Raw genomic sequence first — 24,587 nt, 5'->3', positions numbered from 1 at the left:
TGCGGCCCCACGCACCAGGGTAAGAGAGAGTCTCGCTTCCTGCCCTGGCCCGAGGGACCGACTGGCTGGGCCTGCCTTCTGCCCAGCTCACCGGTCATGGAAGAGAGTTTGGACACACACTTCACTCTTGCCTGATGACAACAGTGTACAGAGCCCACGTTGTTCCTATCATCCTACTGGAGAGTCTGATGTCTTAGAGGTTAGGATCCTGACTCACAAGTGAGCCAGAAGTCTCTGCTCTGTTCACCAGCTGTACCTCTCCCTGGCTAGTCTTGGGTACCTCCTGGTTCTCACACAGAGTGGTTGTCATACTCTGTGAGGAGTGACTAACATGTCTTCACTGCTCCAGTCATGCTGCTAGAGTCTGAATCCTCCATGGGAGAAGATAGTCTTATATATTTATTTAAAAACCATCTCACTAGGCTGGGAGTGAACTTTCCTTCCCAAGGAATCATCAGGTAGTCTTTCCATGGTCTCACTAAGCTCCCTAAAATAAATGGCCATTTGGACTTTCCACAATGACAGTGTTTTCCTTGGGAGTTATCCAACAGCCATGCCGTCCATGGTTGAGTCTGGCTTACCTGTATTCTGTCAACCAGAACTCTCCATCCACCAGAACTTCTGTAGCCTTCAACACGGTGGCAGATGAGACTTGGGGTTAGGACCCTGCAGTGCCCTGCAAGACTCCCGAATACGCTGCTGTCCTTCAACATGATTACATTTTATTTGGTCTAGCATAATTGTTAGCCTGGAACCAGTTCTTTATTGTGATTCCCATATGATCCCTGGTAGATCTTCCTCAGGGTTACCTTAAAAGATACATGTTAAAAATAGCAATTGTTAAATAAGCCGATTTGCTTCAGTAATTTCTATTATAGACATTACAAATCTTTTGGACTTAGAGGTGTTGGAGAAAGAAAGAAATACGCCCGTTGAGCATTGTGGGGCTGAGTTTTTCTGGAAATGTAAAATAAGGGCTTGTAGGAGAGAATCGTTTAAATGTCTTCATGCCCTGACATCTTATGATCTTCCTAAGTAGCTAGAGGTTTATAATTTTAGAGATGTAATGCATGTAGACTTGGGGAATACTCATTTTTGTCTAATTGGTTGCTAGGATCAGGTATCTATGGAAACAACCATCCATTAGTATTCACGATAGGAAATTTATTTCTTTTACTCAGCATGATCACACAACGGGTATAGTGTTCCTTGTATGGTGGCCTCTTGCAAAGCCTCCATAGAAATTGGCTTTCTTAGGCCTGTGAAAGAAGCCGAAAGTGCATCTCCTCCTGCCTTGAGCCATCTCTGCATTTTCAGAAACCAGTGGTCCTGCTCCACACAAGCTCATGATTACTCTTCCCAAATTATTGTATGAGGTTTAATGTTCACAGTCGTCCCTCAACAGTGGCTTTATGAGCTCAAAGGGAAGTTCGTTTTGAAAACCTTGTCCTGTATTCCTGTTGTTTTTCTACTCAGGTTTTACCTTAGCATTGGAATTTTTGCGTTTGTATAGTAATGCTTCTGTGTAACTACGACAATTTTCAAGAGACAAGTGCTCGTTTTTTCTCCAATATGAATGTACCTCCCTACTCCTGGTGTAAGATTGTTTCTGGGGCATGGTGAGGTTCCTCGAAAGGTTCGCCTTTTTTTTTTTTTTTAAACAGAGAAAGCCTGATAACTTGTACAAAGAATAAACTGTCTTTCTTCTGGTGGTTGAGTGAAAAGATGGAAAAAGCTCTCTTTTTCTGTCTTTATTTATATTTTGCTTCTCAAATTATAATCTGGTGGCCAACATGTATTAACCCCAGCAAGTGACATTCTGGATTGGGTATTTTCTTTGATTTAACCGTGTATTTTTTTAAAATTTGGTTTCTTACGTATGCTCCTTGCCATTCATTCATTTCTTATCCCAAATAAATATCTGAGTCCTACTTTTACCTGACACCAGAAGGCCCTGAGGTTATCTTGGTGACTGAGGCAGATAGATTTTTTTCCCCACCAAGGCTCACCATCCAGGCAGGGAGACGAGGTCACTAGGAGGTTAGAACACAGTGTGGGCCAGTTTTAATGAGAGAACACAGGGCATGTGTGATCTCAGAGAAGGGACATTAACTCAGATTTGAGATCAGAGAGGTCCTTTTGAAGGAGGTGACATGTAAACTGAGACCTGAAAAATAAGCATGTGTTAGAGCAGAGGGATCAGGAATGGGGGAGAATGTTTCAAGGAGAGGGAATGGAAGGCGTTGAGTGCCTGAAGTCACTGTAAAAAGAAAATTAAAACCTGGTTTTATTCTCACCCAGTGCCCAGAACCAGATTTCATGGAAAATCGTTGCAGTATTGTGCCTTCATTTTAGCTTTACCAACTCAAAACTGGAAGGACGGTACATGTCCTAGGCATGTTTAAGAATGCATGGCGAGTCACTGGGCCCTGGAGGAATAAGGTGGACATTGTCTGAAGCTTGCCAAAAGGCTGTGTTCCTTAACTGCCCCTTAAACTTGTCATGGATGCCTATCTAAGCAAAGAATTACAGATGAGAAGTAATGTCAAATTCAGGTTTTCTCTGAAGAGGGCTGCTCTTGATACAGAGCAGTGGACCCTTGGAGCTGTGTCATGGAGAGTCAAATGTAGAATGTTTATTTCCAGAAGCAGTAGCAGCAACTCTAATCTTGCACTGGGTGTCTTGGGTTCCTTTGGAATGTTCCAGAAGTCAGAACTGAGTTCTGAGTTTTTGAACATTGGTTACCCACATTTGACCACAGACAGCTGTGACCACCCACATGGGCAGTGCGTGGCCTGGATGTGGAATCTTGGGACATAAATGATTGATGAGCAATAGCAGTCAGCGCTGGTTCTGCCTCCTCGTATGATAGATGCTTTGGAACAGAAGCACCAGCATCAACCAGGAACTTGTTATGCACAGTCTCTGTCCTACTCCAGACCTGCTGAATTAGCAATTCTGGCAGGGTTGAGGAGGGGGGCCTAGCATTTTGTGTTTTAACAACCCTCAAGGTGACTGAAGTTTGAGAACCACTGGAGTACATAATACAAGCTACAGGTAATGAGAATGTCCTGTGATTCCTATTGATTGGCTGCCTGTGACTCCCACCCCTTCCACATGTAAGAAGGCCTCTTAGAATAGCCATGAGAGTGATGTTGTTATGGAGACAACCATGAACTTGTACCAGTTTATTAAAACATATATACGATTGTTAACTTTGCTACATGTGACCAAAGTCACAATAGGGATAACACAATTAAATGCTCCAGTTCTAATACTATAGCTGGATCAGTGGCTTTTTTTTTTTTTTTTTTTTTCTTTCCTGACTATACCCCACACTAACAAATCTGTTTAAATTGTGATCCGGGAGACACATACACATGTGTATAAGCATATCAACTGTTTCATGAAATAACACCCTTCCTATATTTTCTGTGCTGCTCTATTTTCAACGTTTATTTATTTTTTGGGGGACAGAGAGAGACAGAGCATGAATGGGGGAGGGGCAGAGAGAGAGGGAGACACAGAATCGGAAACAGGCTCTAGGCTCTGAGCCATCAGCCCAGAGCCTGACGCGGGGCTCAAACTCACGGACTGCGAGATCGTGACCTGGCTGAAGTCGGACGCTTAACCGACTGCGCCACCCAGGCGCCCCTGTGCTGCTCTATTAAAAGTATGTTGGTTGCAATCCATAAAATTCATCTCCTGACTCACCAATGAAATGTGACCTGCAGACTTAGTGAGCTGTCTTTGCGTGGACCTTGTGTCTGGAGCAGGAGAGGGGTGGGACTGCCTTCACCTCTCCATCAGGTAGACTTGGTTTTCGGTCTCTGTTCTTCCACTTGCAGCTGTGTGACCTTGGGCAATTTGTTTATGTTCTCTGAGCTTTAATTTCCTTATTTGTCAATACGGAAAACATCTACCTCACAGAGTTAACGTGATGAGTAAATGACCAGGCATTTCACACAGTGACCAGCAGTGGTAGCTACTACCTTACTTGTGGAGATGGTATTGTTAGCACGATTTTTCAGAACATCATCAGTTAAATACATTTCTCTGGGAACTACCCCAAAGCAGTCTTTCACAATTTTGTCCCAGACTACAATGAAAAAGTGCCCCCCTGTAGTCTGTGTATTCAGAAATATTTTTGAAGTAATTTTACCTTAAACATGCATCCAAGTTCTGCCCTCTATTCCAAAAATATATTCAAGTTTATATATGTATTTTGGAATATTTTGTTTTGATAAAAGAATTGAGTCCCCTGGCTCAAATCCTTGAGGGCATTGAGATTGTAGATGTCCTGAGTGGCTACATGTACCACCAACGTAGCCCTCAGCACAAGTCTTTGGGAAGGGTAGACCTTACAATTTTGTTTGTTAGGACTGACTGTGCAAGAAAAGTCTATCTGTTGGTGATGCTGGGTAGCATGTTCATGTATGTAACTCTGTCATCAACGGGCATGGCAGATCATTCATGAACCCTGGGCAGTTGGTATGTGGAAGTGCCAGAGATTGGTCATTCATGAATCCACATGTTGTGGAGACCCAGCCAATGTCTGTTTGTCTTTCTGGAGGTCATGATTGTGGTTGGTGGCCAGGCACCCAAGGCTATCCGCAGTGTGGAATGCTACGATTTTGAAGAGGACCGGTGGGACCAGATAGCTGAGCTTCCCTCCAGGAGATGCAGAGCAGGTAAGCAGCCTGCCTTTCCCCAGTCTGTCTCTGCTTACTGCTGGCAATCCTGAATTGCTCCTTGTTTCCACAAACGTGTGCATTACAGACTCTCTTCCTTTCCATTCCCCACTTGCCCAATATCTGGCTACCCCTTATGGGGTAGTTGCTATGTGCTTAGGGACTTGAAGCTAGTACCAGTATTTGCTTGAATCAAACACCCTTGGAAAAGCATATATGAATAGAAATCCAGTGAGTCCCTCAATGACTTCCTATTCTGTAAAGTTGGAGATCACTTTCTGTGGAGAATTATTCATGTGACTGCCTGGCCCCTGCACTGTCACTCATCAGCACGAGTGATCAGCCGCCTGAGATGACCTCGATGCCTTGGTTTCCTGTGCCTCAGGTGTGGTGTTCATGGCTGGTCATGTGTATGCTGTGGGTGGATTTAACGGCTCACTGCGTGTGCGGACAGTGGATGTGTATGATGGTGTGAAGGACCAGTGGACGTCCATCGCCAGCATGCAGGAGCGCCGGAGCACTCTGGGTGCAGCCGTGCTCAATGACCTGCTCTACGCCGTGGGGGGCTTTGATGGAAGCACTGGTAGGTCCAGGATGTGGTCCCCACTCCTCCTAGACTGGGACATGCCCTCAGTGCAACCCTGGTTTGCTCAGCCAGTTCTTGGGTCAGCCTTCTGTCCATCCACAGCTACCTCAACAGCACACTCCTCCTTCTTCATCTCCTACCTTGTTTGCCAGAGCCAGGCCTTTCTACACATGGAATATGTAACTGCCCACATGGGTGGTATCATTTCCAGGATTCTAGGAAGGCTCCTGCACTCAAATGAGGCCTTTTTCTCCTTTCTGTTGTTTGGGAACCCATTTTTGTAAAAAGATGAGACTTAGAAAGAGCATGCTCAGCTGGAGGGCACCTCAGGACTGTCAGAGCCCTCTTCTGGATGGACACGGAAGCTGTGGAAGAGACCTGGCTCAGGCCGTGCAGTCTTTATCCATTGTCCTTTCTACTGTCCCACGAAGCTTTGTCAGACTGTGCCACCACAGGTGCGTTCCATTGCTCCTGGCTTCTGTGTTGCTTCAGAGATCAAATCAGAAACCACTAGTAGACGTGAACTTGGAGAGATTATGTCACCTTTCCTGTACCTCCAGGTGGATGTCTCTATAGACAGTAACTCTGTTAACACTGAAATGCCCCCAGGGATGTGAAAAACAGTATTTTTTACTTCTCTGAATTTCCATTTGTGTCCTTATCAATTGGTAACCTTTCCAATTCTTCTCTTTGCCTCTCTCATAATATTTTAGGGTCTATAGCCCCTTGAGAGGCTGCCTCTAGTGGGTAGGATCTGAGAATAAAGACAAAAAAAGAGAGTGGGGCATTGTTTCTTCTAGAAATTGCTTTTGGCTGTGAGTAGAAAAACCTCGCTAAGCTGTGGCTTAAACAAATGAGAGATCTTGTTTTACCCATGAAGGAAGACGTCCCGGAGTTGGCAGGTGCTAACTTCATCTACTTGCTCAAGAATATTGGGGCCAACGTTCTTTAAACATCTCTTGGCTGTACCCTCCTGATCATAAGATGGCTGTGACAGCTCCAGCCAGCACATTTGTGTTCCAGGTAGCATCAAGCAGGTTGGTGTAGAAAAACAAAGGCTATTTCAGAAATGCCCATCAGACTTCTTCTTAGGCCTTCTTGACTGAGTCACCCCTAATGGTTGTGGGACGCTAAGTTCTCAGCTTTCTAGCTTCTTAGGTAGAGGAAGAAAAGAGAAAAGAACATGTTCAAGTGAGGCAACCTCAGGTTTTTTATTCCATTCAGTAGATGTAATGATTTACATTTGCAGGGCAGTTCTGTTGTATCCCCATGTCCGCTTGTGACCCACCGTGAGTCAGGCCTTTGTGGTCCTCTCAGGTAGACACACTGAGGACATGCATCAGGGAGGTGCCCCAGGCTGCATGGCAAGGTAGAGGTGGTACTCAGCCATATCCCCAGGTTTCTGACCCTTCCCCCAGCCTCACACCAGATGAGTCCTCACCTCTCCTCATGAGTAAAAATCTTACAAGTCTCTGGTCTCCCAGGCCTAGCATCGGTGGAAGCCTATAGCTACAAGACCAACGAGTGGTTCTTCGTGGCCCCAATGAACACACGGCGGAGCAGCGTGGGTGTGGGTGTCGTGGAGGGTAAGGAATACCAGTGGGCGGCGGCCCGTCCCTGCCCCAGCCCACAGGTCTTGTCCCAGCACCCTGGCTCTATTCCTCCCATCATTGCTCTGAGTCAGGTTCAGGGATCCTGATGGAACAGATGAAGAAAGTTAAGGTGCAGATGGGTGCAGCTATTGGCTCATGCTAGCAGGTGGCCAGGTGTATTGGGGGAAGTAAGTGGAGCCTAAGGGGAGACACCAGCCTGTTGCTTTGACTACTTATCAACAGTTGTGTTATAGGTTGAGGAATCTAGAGTCAACATAGAATGTAGGAGTATAATGTGGTGGGGTGAGGGTTCATTTTATTTAATTAGTTTGGTCCTCCTATTTATATGTTGAACATTAACACATTAACAGAGCCTCGAGTGAGGTGGGCATGTTTTCCCAGGTCTGATTACTGTCACTGCAGGACAGGTTGGTGGCAGAGTCCTGCTCAAGTCAGGAAAAGTGTGTGGGGTGAGGCAGGTGAGAGTAGTGAGATCTGGGGCCCAGTTAGGGCTCTGTAGTTTATAAATGGCTCTTTTATATATAAATTTTGTTCCCAAAATCCTTTTGGAGGAGATAGACAGGGCTTAGATTTTCTCCATTCTCCACATGGGGAAATGAAGTGCCAGAGGGGCAAGTGATATGCCCAACGTTAGTAAATAGCGCAGCTGGTCCTTGAGCCTGGGTCTTCTGACTCCTAACTCCTTGCTCTTTCCATTGTGCTACACTCTTTCAGACCATTAGCAAACGCTGATAGGGATTTTATAAATATGTGTGAATTCAATGTATTAAAACATAGAGTATTATTTGGAAAAAAAATGGTATACTTTATAGGATGACACTGATTCATTAATCTCTCCTAAAGTGGGAATGTAGCTGGAATATATGCATTTAGACATGTATGCAGGCATTCTCTCTCTCTCTCTTCCTCTCTCTCTGTCTCTCTGTCTCTCCCCGCCCTCCCCCCCCCCCCCATCTCCTATGCATCCACAAGAACACACTTACTTGCTTTAGGGAGAGTGTAATGTGCAGTGATTAGACAGACATTAGTAGAAATATTCTCTCTCACTGCATTTCTTGGTTTGTACCAGTATTGCATAAATTTTCATTTAGAAGTATATTATTCTAACGTACTAAATAAGTCATTTTGGTGAGTGCAAGGATTTTGTCCTCCTCTCAAGATAAATTGTTTCTTGCAATCTCATCCTCCTGGTGGAAACAGAAATTGATTTGTCTGCCAAATATAAGTGCTTTGTCTAGCCACCTTCCCATTTCCTCCCTTGTTCCTCAGCCAGGAATACTAAACAATAGTGTAGGGGTTAAAAATAGCAAGTCCCTGTTAATAGACTCAAGGAGAAACCTTGAGTCGGTATTTTTTCAGCTGATGCAAGGTTAGGATGGTTGATGGCAGGTTAGAGAAGTTGCCTTCATGGTCGTGATTTGAAATACTCCCCTTGACAAGGGCTTGTGTGAGCATGTTCTGTGTGTGGAGGAAGTGCTGTCTTGTAGCGTGCCTGTTGAGACAGGGGACAGCCTGGGAATTTGTTGATCTTGTCCATTCTGAATTTGAAGCTCTTTGGCTGTGGGTCACCTTGGGGCTGCAGTGTGTCCTCCTCATAGCTTTGGTGAGAATGTTTCAGGAGGATTTTAAGGGGCCTCTGCTTCACCGTGGCCTTGGAGATAGGGCTCTCCACATGGTCACAGTCTTCCCTGCCCTCTCTCTGTCCTCTGTCATGGCTGTCTGGTCTGAATGACACTGGGGTTGTTCTCGGGAGCTCCGCATCTCCTCCACACCTGAATGACTTAGGTCAGCCTATGTCATGGGAGCAGCCTGGACCCTGGAAGAGTTGTTGGGTCAGGAATCTGTGCTCTGGCTTACGTAAGGGCAGAACTGGGGAGGACGTGTCCCTTTTTTCTTAGAAGGGTCCCTGGAAAGGACTCTGGGGCAGAAAACAAAACCAGCCTCAATGATAGAAGAATAAATAATTAAAAACATTTTTGTAAATGTTTATTTATTTTTGAGAGAGAGACAGAGTGTGAGCAGTGGAGGAACAGAGAGAGAGGGGGACACAGAATCTGAAGCAGGCTTCAGGCTCCGAGCTATTAGCGCAGAGCCCAATGTGGGGCTCAAACTCACAAACCATGAGATCATGACCTGAGCTGAAGTCACATGCTTAACCGACTGAGCCAACCAGGCGCCCCAGTAATTTTATATTTGATATGACAGCAGTTTGAGCTTCTTTCTAATTTAAAAAAATGGCACACTTCCAAATAGTAGTTTTATTTTTGGTATTTCTCCCTCAGGAAAGCATATAATGACAAAAAAAAAAAAAAGCACCTCATTTGGTTAGTAACTCTATTAAGTGGATTTGCATTTGGCAGTGTTTATTTAGTCTACAGTTAGTGTTTGAGATCCTTATTATAACTCCATTACTCCCCATAGGTCTGAGGCCTAGGCCTAGGTGAGGTAGGACTGCCCCTACCACACACAAACACACACACACACACACACACACACACACACACACACGCGCACACACACACACACACACACACACACACACACACACACACGGGGGAGGGGGGGAGAGAGAGAGAGAGAGAGAGAGAGAGAGAGAAAGAGGAGGGAGGAAGAGAAAGAAGAGACCCTTCATGTTTGAATCTCTGCTCTAGGGGAGCTGAAATGCTGATTTCCTGCCCCTCGTCCAACCTCATATGTCCATCCCCAGGCAGAAATGATGCCTTTAGATAACAACTTATGGTATTTTTATTTATGCGTAATGGTGTTTCAGTGATCTTGCGCATGGCTTAAAGATCACAAGGGAGCCTATCAATGAATTCCAGCCACCCCAGCCCAGAGTGCACACACCATGCTGCGTCCACATGTTCCCTTTGCTGGAATTGTGGATGGAGCACATGAAGTATGGTAAAGTCACGGTTTGGATTCTCACTGAAGAATATCTTCTCATATTTGTTTTGTCTGCTGTTGTAAGCCATTAGCCAAAAGTCAATCTGCCTGCCTGTAGCTGGGCCCCACTAGTTTTTTATTTCTTGGGTGCCTTATTCTGGAGAAGATCTAATATAGTTCGCTAGCAAGAATATGCTGAGCCACAGTGGTGCCAGGCCAAAGCTTTGCATTGGGTATTTAGGGTGCTTATTTAGAAAGATGCTCTGAACTGCATTAAGGAGCCTCATGGCTTAAGAGGAAGTAGAAGGCAGAATTGTGAAGAATGCATAGTCTGGTTTGTGGTCCCTCTGGAGGAAAGGGGCCCTGAACTCTCATGGCGATGAAGGTGCCCCAGTGGGTTAACAATGGAGTTTCAGCCAAGCTCCAGTTCTGTGCCACTGTCCCTGCCACCACCCTCAACCACTTTGTCTGTTCCAGGGAAGCTGTATGCTGTCGGGGGTTATGATGGGGCTTCCCGCCAGTGCCTGAGTACCGTGGAGCAGTACAACCCAGCAACCAATGAATGGACCTATGTGGCAGACATGAGCACCCGCCGCAGTGGCGCAGGTACGAGGAGCCTCAGGGCGCAGGCTATGTCTGATCCACTCCCAGGTGGGTCCGGAGACCAACAGTTGAACATTCTTCCTTACTTCACCTTCCCATTCTTTGCTTTTAACGTCTGTATTCCCACTGGCACCTTTCCAGCTCGACACAAGCACTTACATGTTAACCTCTCGCAGGGAATATTCTCTTCACCATCATCCCTTCCATCTCTGTGGAAATAACTGCATCCCTGAAAAGTGAAGGCTTGCTGTGTGCCAGGTGCTGTCCTAATAAGCACCTTCAATTTATTTAGTCCTCACCACTGCCCCTAAAAGGTAGACACAACATAAATTCCACTTAACAGAAAGTAAGTTGACCAGGGGTGAGTAATTTGCTCAAGGTCATATAACTGGTAGAGTCAGGATTTCTACTCCTTTCACCCGTTTGACCCTCCCCCTGGCAACTATCAATCTGTTCTCTGTATTGTGGGCTTTGATTTTTTTTTTAAGACTCTACATATAAGTGGACATCATATGTTATTTGTGTTTCTCTGTCTTCTTTTACTTAGCATAATGTCCTCAAGGTCTTTTTTGTGTGTGCATTTTTTTTCTTCATTGTATTTTTAAGACTGAATTGTGTTCTCACTTTACAGTTCCAAACACATGACTACTTGCTCAGCATTCCCTAATGCTATTTTAATATTATTCAAAAACTTTTGTGTGCTCGCTAGTTAGAAAACAAAAAGGTGTATGGTCCCATTTAAGAAGCATTTGTATGTGGAATACTACTTTTAGTGAGATTGTATTTGTTGATTCTGACCAGTTGGCCCTCCATGAACATGGAGCAAATGCCTGGAAGTCAGGGGGCCTATGCTTTAGTGTTGAGTCTGCTAGAAGTGCTAGGAGCCATGGTGGCTTTAGGTCCAGGAGACATCAGTGTGAACATTTGTGGAAGAGGCTGCAGAAGGGCAGGGGAGACCCTGAGGACCTGGAATGCTGCTTTCTTTTTCAATAGCGTGTGAGCAGTGCTCACAGATGGTTGGAGGAGGGTAAAGAGGCCATGACTGGAACCCAGGCTCTGCTAGTTCTGGGAGAGGGGCAGATGAGGCTGCTTTGGAACACACTGAATTTCATTATACCCAAGTCCGTTGGATAGCCATTGTTGATACAACACCACCATCTGCTGTTAGTTTAGGGCAACTGTGAGGAACCACCAGCACAACCAGCATAATTGCTAGATGGGATTTTACATATTTTGGCATTCAAACAAGGACCTAGTACCATCAGGCACAGGGAAATATTCTGAATAGTATAGGGTCCTTGTCCATGTGAAGTTTATATCCTAGAAATTGAGTCTTTGGGTCTGACATGTGGCTGCACATCCCAATCACCTGAGGTACCTTTTCTGAGTCCCAGCCAGTGTCTCTGGGAGGGAGGCCCTGGGAATCTACATTTTCAAAATCTCTCCACCTGACTGTGATGCAGCCTGTCGTGGGGCGAGGTAGCCCGTGTGCCATGTTGCTTTGCAAATGGGAGAACTGAGGCCTGGAAAGGGGAAGTTTCACCCGGCAGCAAGTTAGAGACACACGTCCAGACTTACGTGTCCCGGACACCAGGTCTGTTGCTGTTTCCACTCCCCTTCCTTCTGTGACCTGCACTGAAGGATTTTAAAAGATGACACTGAATCCTGTACACGATGCCATGCTAGAAGCAAGCTCGGGCCTATCAACATCGGGAGTGATGTAATGTCCCTCTACAAGCTAAGAGGAGAGTGTGTGGCAGAAAGGACGGGTTCTGCTTTGGGGCATGCAGGGAGGTCTGAGCAGTAATGATGGCAGTGCACCTGCTACGCGGCTAGTTGCCAGGTTTAACTCCTCTTACTCAACTAGTATAATTGAAGGCTGAGGAATACGAGTAGGAAGACTTGGCAACACAGGCCAATGGGAGAACAAATGTAATTTTACCGTCTGGAGATAACTTCTTCTAATGTTTTGGAGGATTTCTTTCAGCCTTTTTTTTTTTTTTTTTACTTTATTTCTTTGCATAGGAACCCTCTCTCCCCATTTTATACATACATGGTCACATACATGTTACATATGTATGTATATTTATGTTTCTCTAAATAGATACAGGGTCATTTTTGCTTTGTATTTAGGGAATTCTCAGATAGACAGTTGTAGGAGGCAGGCAGGGTGTCATATTTGTTTTACGGATGAGGACACTGAGGTCGAGGCGAACAGAGCAGGACTCCTCATGTCACCCTGCTGGTGAAGGTTGCCCAGGACTGGAGCCAGGCCTCCTGGTTTCTGGTCGCAGTAGCCAGCTTGAGGCTGGGACACTGTACTCTGCCTTTCAGGGGTCGGGGTCCTCAGTGGACAGCTGTATGCCACAGGCGGGCATGACGGGCCCCTGGTGAGGAAAAGTGTTGAAGTTTACGATCCTGGAACAAACACCTGGAAGCAGGTGGCGGACATGAACATGTGCAGGCGCAACGCAGGTAATATGACCGCTCTTTCCTTCTGTCCTTGCGGGGTTTGGGAGTGAACACTAGCTCCAAAAGAAAAGCAGAAGGGAGAGACTCCCAGAACCTGGGCCCAAGCTTGTACCTCACACAGGAGTATCCCTTTGCCAGCTAGGCTCTGGGCTGGGAGAGGGGAGAGCCAGGGACCACAAAAGCTAGCCACAGGGTCCCCTATGTAGATGCAGGGGGTTCTTCCTCTTCCAACAAAGGGTGATGACTTTGTGCACACATAGACACAGACCCAGAAAAGCCTTCCGATTACCGTCAAAGCCCCCTTTCCAATGGCTCTGTTGGGTAGCTAAGCACAAGGCTGTGTGGACATGGTCAGGCAATGATGCTTGCTTCTATCTTTTCTTTGCCACTACCTGGTTCTGAGAACCCCTCACTTCCCACCTGAAACCCATCTCCTTCCTTTTAGGGGTAACCAGTCCCCTTATTCATTCTCTGGTGGGAACACTTCCCATTTTCCTTGCTTTGTGCTTCTGTCTCTCTGTCCCTTCCCCTTTTCTTTCCTGTGGGAATGATTTATCTTAGAGGGTTTAGATTTTTATTCCGGGAGCCTGACATCCCTATTAAACTATTTCCTTTGACAACTTTGTCTTCTGGCTCGGATCCTTTGTTATTATATCTTACTTTATCCTCTTTACTCTATGAAAGTGTTGACTTAGCTTAGCTTCCCAGGCTGGAAAGACAACTAGGTGACTTTCTGGCAGATTTATTTCCTTTATATCAAGTTACCAGTTTGCTAAATTCATTTGTAGCTCACATGTTGAAAGTGTAAACAGAGGAGAGTTATTAATTTGCCCATTGCCTAAGCCCGCCATGATGTAACTTGGCACTTGGCCTTAAACCACATGAGCGAGAGATTATAGACACTTGAGTGATTACCTAACACAGCTAGTGTGTCTTGAGTCCAAAAATAGATGTGTGTATATGTACACATTTACATACAGATATTTCTGTTTTTTAATAGCAAAAGTGGAATCACACTGTGATGCTATTTTATAACCTCCTTTTCCAATCCACTTTAAAATCTTCCATGAATAACTTATTATAACATGAAATATATTTACATGATATTTTAAATGGCTATATCATAATTTGAATAACTAATCTACTGTTGGACATTTATTTCCATCGTTTCTATCAGTAACGCTTTTGTTATTACAAATGGTCCTTTGGCTAATCAGTGTACACATCTAAAATTATTTCTTTAGAATAAAAGTCTAGAAGTAAAATTTTTGAGCCTGAGTGAGCATACGTGCTTTCACTACCATCCAGGAAAGTGGTACATTTTATCTTCTCACCAGTGTTTGAGATATATCTTCATCAATACTCATAATTACAACTTTTTGAACATCACCAACCCCTTAGTCTCATTTTGAAAAAAGACATGTATGTTGGACTATGGCCTCTTAATTAAAAAAATTTTTTTTAAATATTTATTTTTGAGAGAGAGAGATACAGAGCATGAGCAGGGGAGGGGCAGAGAGAGAGGGAGACAAAAGAATCCGAAGCAGGCTCCAGGCTCCAAGCTTTCAGCGTAGAGCTTGACAATGGGCTCGAACTCCCAAACTGCAAGATTATGACCTGAGCCGAAGTTGGACACTTAACTGACTGAGCTCTTGATGAGCAAAATAACAGTTCCCTACCCTTGAGTCCCTGCTGCATGAGACCTTGCCCTCAAACCAGCCCTCGGTGAGATCAGAGCAGGAGGGATGCCTGGTCCCTGGGAGCTTTGTGTGGATTTAGACTTAAGTGGTGCAAAGGCATCACAGACGTAACCATAGCCACACAAGAGGGATCTAACAGCATTTATCAGGGAAAACTTAGAAGCAGAGCAGTAGTACTGTGGGTGAGGTTCCCTTAGTCTGGGCATGAGAGGTCTGCATGCACCAGTAGGCAGTGCTCCAGTAGAGAGGGGCCCATCCTGGTAAGCTCTAAGTACTGATAGGGTCAGGGGCCAGGAACTGTCCATGGGACATGTAGCAGTGATTCCCCCTTTTTAGAAAGGGGGATCCTTGGAGCCCAGTGGCTGTTGTTAGCATGTCCTTTGGTTGAGCACAATGAGACCGAAGAACTAGCTCCTGGAGGTACCTTGAAGGGGAGGAGGAGCACCTCCAGGGCCATCCAGATCTGTCTCCCATCCATTCCCATCACTGGTGACTCCTGCCATAATGTCTCCTCTGGCCTCTGGTTCACAGGGGTGTGTGCAGTGAATGGGCTCCTGTATGTGGTTGGAGGGGATGATGGATCCTGCAATTTGGCTTCGGTGGAGTACTACAACCCTGTCACCGACAAATGGACGCTGCTGCCAACCAACATGAGCACGGGGCGGAGCTACGCAGGTCAGTGCGCTTCACTCCGACTCTACCCTCATCTCACCCCACCCCTGCGCAGAGGGTGTGGGGTGGGGGTGGAGGTGAGTTTGCAGAACTTGGGACTAAGCGCCTTCTCCAGAGAGGGCAGATAATTGTCACATGTCACCCACCACCCTTCCATTCTGTGCCCATGACACATACCCATAATTAGCACTGTTTTCCCCCAGCGAACCTGAAGGTAGCCCCAGAATTCTCTTTGACACCTGTGTTCCAGGGAGCCGCTTCCAACTACTCTGATTTGTCATAAGAGGTTTTAGAATTTCATTGCCATTTCTGGGCTCCTAGATAGAGTAAGATACAGTTCTTGCCTTACACAAGTTTAATTGGAAAGATAAGGTCTGTCTACATGAAATAGAACATACAAGGTGATGTCCACATAACTTCTAAATGGAATGTGCTCTGCTGTACATATTTTAGGACATGACAGGTGACAACTTCCTGGAGGAAATGGGGCATGATTAAACTTTGGGGGGGGGCTCCCATCATACAGCTCGCTGCCCTTTGCCAGGTGCTCCCTCCCTGTGCCACAGGGCAATGTGTTTGGTACAGCGTGTACATTTGCTGTCATCTTTTCAAGAACCTTCTGGATGAATGGGACTGTATCTTTCCATTTTATAGATGATGAAATTAAGGTTTGGAGAGTCTTAAGGAACCTGCCCAAGACCACATGGTTTTAAAAAAAATGGCGAAGTCAGAATTCAGACTCCAGTCTGACTCCTGAGCCCATGTCCTTTGTACTACCCCAGCTGAGGGGGAGAAACTATTCTGGGCATGAGGCTGGAGGGAGGAATAGGAATGAAGCCATTGTAGAGGCTCATTCCTGGGGAGTGTGTGATGGGTTTGGTGAGGTCTGGAAGGTCGGACCACAGTGGGTGCTGCTGATGGCAGGGGCATGTAGCCCTGCTCCTTGTATCTCATCTTCCAGGAAGTGGAATAGTTAGGGCTAACAGTTATTTACTGAGCACAGACGAACATGCCAGGCATTACCCTACGTATTCTACAACCACTATCTCCTTTAGTCTACCCCACGACTCCCACAGCATTCTTATTCCCTTTTTATATTAGAAGGTCAATCACTCTGTCTTGTTTGGATTTCTGTGCAGAGGAAGATTGTACCATGCAGGCTTAAAGGGGCTCCTATCACATTTTGTCAAGACAGATCCTTAATTGCAGCAAACTTAATTTATTTTTTTTCCTCGTGTAGGATTTTTCTCAACTAAATATAAAAGATGCTAGAGGTATTTTGGTCTTAGAGTGAGTGATTCTTTTCTCAAGATTAATTATTAAAACCAGTACTTTCATTTTCTTTTCAAAGCTGTAGTGGCAAGACCAGGGCATTTTCGAGTACGAGGCAGCGAGGCCGGTGAGGGACCCTCCCTTGGCTCTTAATTGGGCCTTAATGAGAGGGGAAGGTTTAGGTATAAGTGGTTAGAATTTCATATATGTGCTGAATATTTCATGTCCACTCCTTTATTGTCTGTCCACTCCAGAAGCAGGTGAGAAGGATACAAGCAAACGTGCAATTTGTGTTAAAGTCCATTGACTGAGTGAATCCATTTTTTTTTTAAGAATCTAAAGAAATGGTCTGAAATGCAGAGATTTATGGATAGTTATTGTTTGGAGTATTATTTATGATAGCAAAGGGCAGAGAGCTACTTAGTGTCTGCCATCAGGGAAGTAGTTAAACTGTGGAATATTTTTACAGTGGAAGTGTTCTTAATGTCATAAGAACATGTTTGTGACAGGCTGTTAGGTTAAAAAGGGAGAATGCACAAGGTATGAACCACTTGAGCTCACTCAGGTAGTCCTGGGGTCACGGACGTTTGAAGAGCTACCACCTAAAAAAATGGATATTGGAATCAGATCTGAATTTGAGTTCCAGTTCTGCTACTTGCCCTGGAGACTCTGGGGTGGGTAATCGGTCTGAGTGAACCTCTTGTATTCTCATTTGTAAAATGAGAGTAAAATCATACCACATCTCTTACAACTTGTGTGTGGTAATACGTGGAACACTTAGTACTGTGCCTTCCCTGGCACGTAGCATCCCCTTGGTAAATGATCAGGATTATTTTTAGAAGCCAGGAAATAGTCCAAAAAACATTAAAAAAAACATAAAGAAAAATTTTTAAATGGTGATTCTCTTTGTATGAAGGGATTAGAAAATTTCTTTTCCTTGTGTTCTTCTGCATTTTCCAAATTTCCCATAATGAGAATATTTTACTTTTATAATCAAAAGAAGTTTATATAAAAAGCAATATAGGAACCTACTTTTTTTTTTTTTTAAAAAATGCTGCCTGGGGCGCCTGGGTGGCGCAGTCGGTTAAGCGTCCGACTTCAGCCAGGTCACGATCTCGCGGTCCGTGAGTTCGAGCCCCGCGTCGGGCTCTGGGCTGATGGCTCAGAGCCTGGAGCCTGTTTCCGATTCTGTGTCTCCCTCTCTCTCTGCCCCTCCCCCGTTCATGCTCTGTCTCTCTCTGTCCCAAAAATAAATAAACGTTGAAAAAAAAAAAAATTAAAAAAAAAAAAAAAGAAAAAAAAAAAAATGCTGCCTTATGAAAGAGATTCCTGAGGTGCATGCGAGATGTTCTCAGGGTCAGGCAGCCCATCTGGGTCTGGAGACTCTGCTGTTGCCCACCTCAGAGCTTTTCTGCCTGCACCTTTATCCAGAATTCATATGCAATGGATATCTTTTTTTTTTTTTTTTTTTAATTTTTTTTTTCAACGTTTATCTATTTTTGGGACAGAGAGAGACAGAGCATGAACGGGGGAGGGGCAGAGAGAGAGGGAGACACAGAATCGGAAACAGGCTCCAGGCTCTGAGCCATCAGCCCAGAGCCCGACGCGGGGCTCGAACTCACGGACCGCGAGATCGTGACCTGGCTGAAGTCGGACGCTCAACCGACTGCGCCTCCCAGGCGCCCCTGCAATGGATATCTTAGCACAATCTCACCACATGGGTATCCTGGCATTTCTTTTAGCATTGTTCTCTCAATCTCATCTGCAACCAGATTTTATAGCCATGGGAATATGTTAAAGTGAGGCTCTAGTTACGCTGTACCAGTAGACCTTACCTGTAAATTAGGATTTTGTTCAGTTGCAGATATCAGAAAAACTGACAGGTTCTTGCTTAAATAAGGAAGGCGTGTTATTTGTCTTAGGCAGAAAGAAGTCTAGGGCTGGCCAAGGGGCTCAGACTGTCGTTGGAGAACCAGGTTTCTCCTCCCTTTTCTCTTTTGCCAGCTATACCAGTAGTTGCCGCTGCTGCCTTGGGCCCTATGTAAGCATCCTCTGAGGTGGGACAAGGGACACAGGCACAGCTGCAGCACTGGCAGATGTGCATTGACATTGGTCTTGGCCGGGACTGGGTCACATGGCACTTCCAGCTGCAAGGGAGTCTGGGAAGCTGAGTGTGTACGGTGCTATTCTCTGCAATAGAGGACAGCATGGAGAAGGGAAGTTGGATGAATCAAGCGACGGTATCTGCCACGTTACAGAGATTCTAGGGTCATCTGTGGATTCACAAAGTTAGCTGTGGAGGATGGTTCAACTTGGCTAAAACCGTTAACACACACAGACATGTCTGGTTTTTTTTTTTTTTAAGTGTATTTATTTATTTTGAGAGAGATCACGTGTGAGAGTGGGGGAGGGGCAGAGAGAGAGACTCCCACGCAGGCTCCATGCTGTCAGCAACAGAACCTGATGTGACACTTGATCCCAAGAACTGTGAGATCATGACCTGAGCCGAAATCAAGAGTTGGAAGCTTAACCGACTGAGCCCTGCTTTGAGGCACCCCTGGAGTGTTTTTCCAAGTAGAATTTAGCCTTAGAGGGGTCTTTCAGTTGGGTGACCTTAAATAGTATGGGAGCTGAGCCTAAAGAGGTAAATGGACTTGCCTGAGGCCGGAGTGCAGCTTGAGTGGTGGCAGAGCTACAAGTGGAATTCGGTTTATCTTACTTCCATGAAGTCAGTCCAGTGTTCTTTTCACTTCATATTCAGTGTCCCCTAAAAGTAGGCACAAATCACTGTCACTTCTTTCACAGTGATACAGATGTAGATCTGTGGAGCCGCCTCTGGGGGTCTGGTGAAGGTGCTGAGTGTTGGTCAGTTGAGTCCTGGGATCGGGAAAGGAGTTGTTACCATAGAAACTGTGTACATGTGATGATGCAGGGGCTGGGGGTGGGAGACCACTAACCTGTGGTGTTGAAGGACTGTGCTTGTGAGTTCAAGTATCTTGCTGGGAGTTGGCCATGAGAGTGGGAAAGTGCCAGCCACTGGCCGGCAGCCTGAGTCCACAGGCCCTTCCGTGTTTGGATACAAACATGCCCCTTTTCACTCGCCTGGGGCCCTTGGGATGGCTTGGACTCATGAACTCCTTGGGACTCTGAATAACTTTGGAGAAGCTAAGTTGCTAACTCTCTCTCCTCTTCATCTTAGGTGTTGCTGTGATTCACAAACCCTTGTGACCCCAACTCCCACTGCCAGGAGGTGTGGGAGGGGAGGGGTGCTGCCTGTGACTGACAACGGCAGCACCATGATGCTGGGGGGCCACTTGCTGCGAGAGTCTGCGGTGGAGCCTGAAGTGCCCTCCTCCCATGTGGCAATGTGGCAAAGTGCGTCCAGCGTGAAGGCTGGTGACCTGCCTCCTCCCTGAGCAGTGGGTTCCTGACAGCTCCAGCACCTTTGGGCTTTTTATGTGTGTTTCTATGGGAATACCTGAGAACCTGAAGTGTGTGTATATGTGCGTGTGTGTGTGTATGTGTGTAGACCATGGTGTTTCACTGAGTTCGGGATGTGTGACAATCTACTGGATTTCTTTACTACTGATCCTTCTATGCTAAAAATCAAATCACAGAAACCTCTCTTCTGGATTTGCCCCGTGGGAACCCTGAGATGACTAAAGCTGCTGTCTTCTGGAGGCCAGAAATGTCCAGAAGCAACTGGTGAGAGGGGCATTGCCCTGACCATGCCCACATACTGGCCTTGACTACTGGCACTGTCTGCAAAAGAGCTGGGCATTCTTGAATCTGTACCATGCCCTCTTTGTGCTAGAACTGGGAACAGATGGGTTCCCCAGCTCCTCCCTGGGCTCTGCTCCAGGAAGCAGATGAAAACTGCCTAATCCTTGGGCCACTGGTCTTTAATGTGTGGATTCAGGTTAAGGAGAATTTGTGCCTCTTCAGCTGGGAAAACTAGCTCTTTGGAGAAGCCCTGAGTGACACTGGAGAAAAAAAAATCTATATATACATGAAAAACAAAAACAAAACAACAAACCAAAGTGGTAAGGTAGTTCCTGCCTAAAATGGTCTGAGTGGATCCTATTTCTGAGTTTTCCTGTGATAGGACAGACCCCCATATATACTGGTTATCTAGGCTTAATTATTCACAGCATCCCATTTTACTCTCAAAAGTGTTCTGGTTTGGAGGATAAATAAAGGGTCATCCTACCTCCAAACCCAAAGATAGTTTTGCCCCTGCTTTGGGTGGGGCCATGTGTGATTTAGGTGGACACGGATGACTTCAAAGGAGTATATATCAGCTGGGGCTGGCCCTCAGCACTTGATGGCAGTGGTCAATTGGCCAAGTCTGTCCAATGTCCTCATCTTCCTTTTCTTGTGCTCTCCCCCTGTTCCAGGGCCTGTACCCTTTCTCCATCCTTCGGAATCCTCCCCTCCTGGTTTTTCCTGAGAGGGAGGAAATGGTGGTAAATGCCCTGGATGAGTGATCTCTCTCAGGGATATTTACATTTTAAAAGAGGAGCTTGATAAGAGCTTTGATAATTCACAGGTAAAAATTAATGGCAGGACTTCAAGCATCTGGAAGGGGCAGATATTTAAGGGCATATGGAATCATTTTCATTGAAAGAAAGAAAAAGAAAAGAAAAAGGAAGGAAAAAAAGAAAAAGAAAGAAAGAGAAAGGAAAGAAAGAAAGAAAGAAAGAAAGAAAGAAAGAAAGAAAGAAAAGAAAGAAAAAGCCTTTCCTAAAGGAGCAAGTCGTTTATGTTGGAATTTGTGGCATCAGGAGGGAAGGCCTTGTGTCTGGAAAGTTGTGTCACACCGTGGGGGCTGGAGTTTAACCCTCCCTGATTTGGGGCCCACTTACAGGAGCCAAAGGGCTTTCTGAAACCTGATGTTAGACTTCTGATATACCTGGGGTACTTCCAAGCAGATACTGCAGGAGACTGGCTTCCCCCCAGCTCACCCCTGCAGTTAGAAAGCCACTAGCCTCCCTAGCTGGTTGGCTGCTTTGTGTATTTACTGTATATTTTTTGTGCACTAAACACTCAACTTTCCTGAAGAAGAAATGTCTTCCGATGTTGAGCAGATGTTATTTCAGTGAGACATTTGGAGAGCAGCACCAAGGCATCCAGAATTTTTAGCGGCTTTGGGAAGAGGCTAAACTACCAGTAGCTTTGTTGGGCCTGGAGGAAATGTCTCTAAAGGAATCAAAGCATGCCTTCAGTTGGGTGCTGTGTTCTCAGCTGGCCCTGGAGATGGCTGGTTTCAGAGCCCTGCCTGGCTCTGGCTTGGAAGCTGATGGAATGAGCGTGTGTTGCAATTGTTCTTCCTCTCTGTCAGAGGAAGGTTTGGGACTTTGTTTTGGTGTGCGGTGGGGATGAGGTTGGGGATTGGGGTCCGATATGTGCTATTCATACAGCTCCCGACTTCAGATTAAAGGTGCACTTCCCACCCATTTCCCAACACCCAGGAGCTGGACTTCCATGCTTTTCTGGGGGACATTATGTTTTTCATCTTCCCTGAGAGCTAGCCAGCCCTGTTTTCTCCTTTCGGAGTTTTGCTATTGGTTCCACCTCCCATCTCCCTTTCCGGAAGCACTGCCCCCTGCTGGTAGTACCGCTGAGGCCATGTTCATTTCATCCTCGCGTGTCCTTTCTCACGGGGACTAGAACACCAGTATGTCACCACCAAAAAGCCAGTCTGCTCTGGCTGTCCACAGATGCCATTTAAAACCTGCTGTCTCTTTATCACCAGGTACGATTCTCTCCCTAGTGGACACAACAAACTTGTTTTCAAGTCTATGCTGGCCATGTGGTAGGCGAACCCTTCACCCCCGCATCGGGGTGGCTGCCAACTGCTTGTGAATGCAACTTTGCCGCTGGTAAATCTGAAAGCTGATCACAGTAATGAACTGGAATTGCAGCCCAAGGTTAGAAGCAGCTTAGACGCCAGTTGGATACTGATTTGGACAACACGGAAGTCAGACTCTGAATTCCAAAGTTCTTTCTCCTAAGTACCTAATGGCATCTTTCTTTCTAAAAAGTTGCAGTATTATGCAAATGACAGTGACCTCATTTTCTGCTATGCAATAAGAATACTTAATTCTCTTTCATGACAAACCAGTTGCAATATCCCCCAGCATGCTTTTTGAGCTCTCTTACTTTGATATCTGTTGTGTAATGTTTGTATATTCCTGAGCCAGATCCTTTCAAAGATTGCCTTTTTATAAAATTGAAGCTAAAGCTTTCAGGCTAAAATTTTAATGTAGATATTTTTATAAGATAATTTTTTAGGATATTTGAATTGATTTTTATTATCCATGATGATGAAATGTTCTGTTCCATTAGTCATTCACTATCATAGTTCATGGCTGTAGCTATTTTCCCTTTGTTTCCCAGTCTCCAAAAACTGATTTTTCAGTACTGCAGAGATGAGTCTCTTTGACTTTGAGTCCTCTTTCTCAGACCATATTCAAGGGAGAGTGCCAGAAAACTCAGTCACTGGTGTTTCTTGAATTGCTTAGGGACTAACGTTTAGCCTGACTTGGCAATTAGCCATCTAGATTGCCTGTCCACTTTTTTTGGAGTTGGCTTTCTCTGCAGGGGTGAGGCTGATTGGCCCATCTCCTGGTGGCTGTCACTGCCTGGCACTAAGCTGGGCGCACTGTGGCATGGAGACGCTCCAGAGAAAGCCCTGCCCTCCAGTACATACTCCCAAGGGTTTCCTAGGTCCAGCAATCCAGTCCTCATTCTTTTCGATCTCCTCGTTCTTCTGAAGCTTCTGCCAGCTAAAGGCCTTTGTTGCTGGATGATGTCCCTTTTGGAAGTACCTTGTCTGTGAACTTTAAATGAGGGGTCACTCTTCATGATCTTTAAGAATGTGTTTAGCATATGCTTTACAGATGCTCACACTACACCTAAAACTTGTTTCTTGAGCTGTGTCTGTACTCCCAGGCTCTACTTTGTGTATTTATCTGCCATTAGCCTCATTAAAAAAAATCTTTATTTTATTATTATCGGGACAGGTGCCATTTGAATTGCCTCCATGCTCCCCATTTGCACCTTGTTGGATCAGGTTGGGAGGTTGAGCAAACTCGTATTCTAAGCTGGAGTTTTTAAGGCTTTGTTTGCCTGGAGAAGCAAGGAGGTTGGAATGTATTATTATTTTTTTAAGTGTTTGCACTATTTAGAGTCCTAAGCCCCTCATGTTTAGCTGTGCTGTGTGTGCTGTGTGACCAAGCAGGTGAGCCAGCAGCACTTTGGACATTTGGGAATGGAAGAGACTTCTTCCATAGTGGATAATCACAACCAGGTAGCCCCTGCACAGCCTTTGTCATGGGGCTGAGTGATGTGTGGGTGTGGCATCAACCCAGGCAGGAATGCATGTGACTGTGGCATTTGAAGAAACAAATTGCCCTAGTACTATATTCTTGCCTCTGCTTGAAATTGAAAATTATTTCCCCCCCTTTATGGTGGCAATAAAGGACCCTTGTTGGACTTCTTGTTTAATTTGTATATGACGTAGGAAATACTTCGAAAGAAGACTCAAGACACTGAATGTGTATATCTGTGTGGGTGCTCTGTCCATGTGGTTGTCCATAGGCAGGCAGACTTGATGACTAACAGCCTGTTAACACATTGCATCCGTAAGGTCCTTGCTTTGGTATTCTCTGCTAGGATGTTAGAGACCATATATCTTGTAAAAGAATGCTCATCATGTGCTCCATCAGTTACAGTGATAGCTGAAGAAACTGTTACTCAAATGTATTATTTTAACAGGAATCAAGTTCTAGTTTCCCATACTCTATGTGACTTTAATTTTAATAAAATCTGAACTGTGAAAACTTTTCTCAGTATTTAATTTCTATAGTCCGGACTGTCCACTGTATCTTAGACATGAAAAGGACAGACTTATTCCCATGTATCTTCAGATGAGGCCCTTCTTCAGTGAGGCTCAGAGAGGCCAGTCCCTTCAGTAGGTGTTGGGTGGTGTGGGCAACTGTCCAGTGATATGTCAGGTGGGTGGGCTGGTCTCAGGCACAGGAAAGAGGAAACAGAGATTTGGCTACAAATAAACATCTATTTTTTAAAG

At 45.4% G+C, this 24,587-nt stretch overlaps 1 protein-coding gene across 10 annotated transcripts in view; it reads left to right on the top strand.

Moving 5' to 3' along the window:
- Positions 1–24,339, top strand: part of KLHL3 (kelch like family member 3) — a 286,180-nt gene extending 261,841 nt beyond the window's left edge. For 9 of the 10 annotated variants that reach the window (XM_045490046.1, XM_045490032.1, XM_045490038.1 and 6 more), the window contains 7 exons: positions 4,574–4,691; positions 5,077–5,274; positions 6,762–6,863; positions 10,254–10,382; positions 12,714–12,854; positions 15,083–15,226; positions 19,695–24,339. In XM_045490046.1, the coding sequence (XP_045346002.1) occupies positions 4,574–4,691; positions 5,077–5,274; positions 6,762–6,863; positions 10,254–10,382; positions 12,714–12,854; positions 15,083–15,226; positions 19,695–19,723 (861 nt within the window). In that variant the 3' untranslated portion in view covers positions 19,724–24,339. The remainder of the gene's footprint in view (positions 1–4,573; positions 4,692–5,076; positions 5,275–6,761; positions 6,864–10,253; positions 10,383–12,713; positions 12,855–15,082; positions 15,227–19,694) is intronic. The other variant, XM_045490028.1, reaches the window with a different exon arrangement.
- Positions 24,340–24,587: the final 248 nt, after the last annotated feature.

Source organism: Leopardus geoffroyi, chromosome A1 (assembly GCF_018350155.1).
Source record: "Leopardus geoffroyi isolate Oge1 chromosome A1, O.geoffroyi_Oge1_pat1.0, whole genome shotgun sequence".
NCBI classification, from domain to species: domain Eukaryota; kingdom Metazoa; phylum Chordata; class Mammalia; order Carnivora; family Felidae; genus Leopardus; species Leopardus geoffroyi.
Note: the sequence above shows the minus strand (reverse complement) of the source record. Positions and strands in the feature narration are given on the sequence as shown.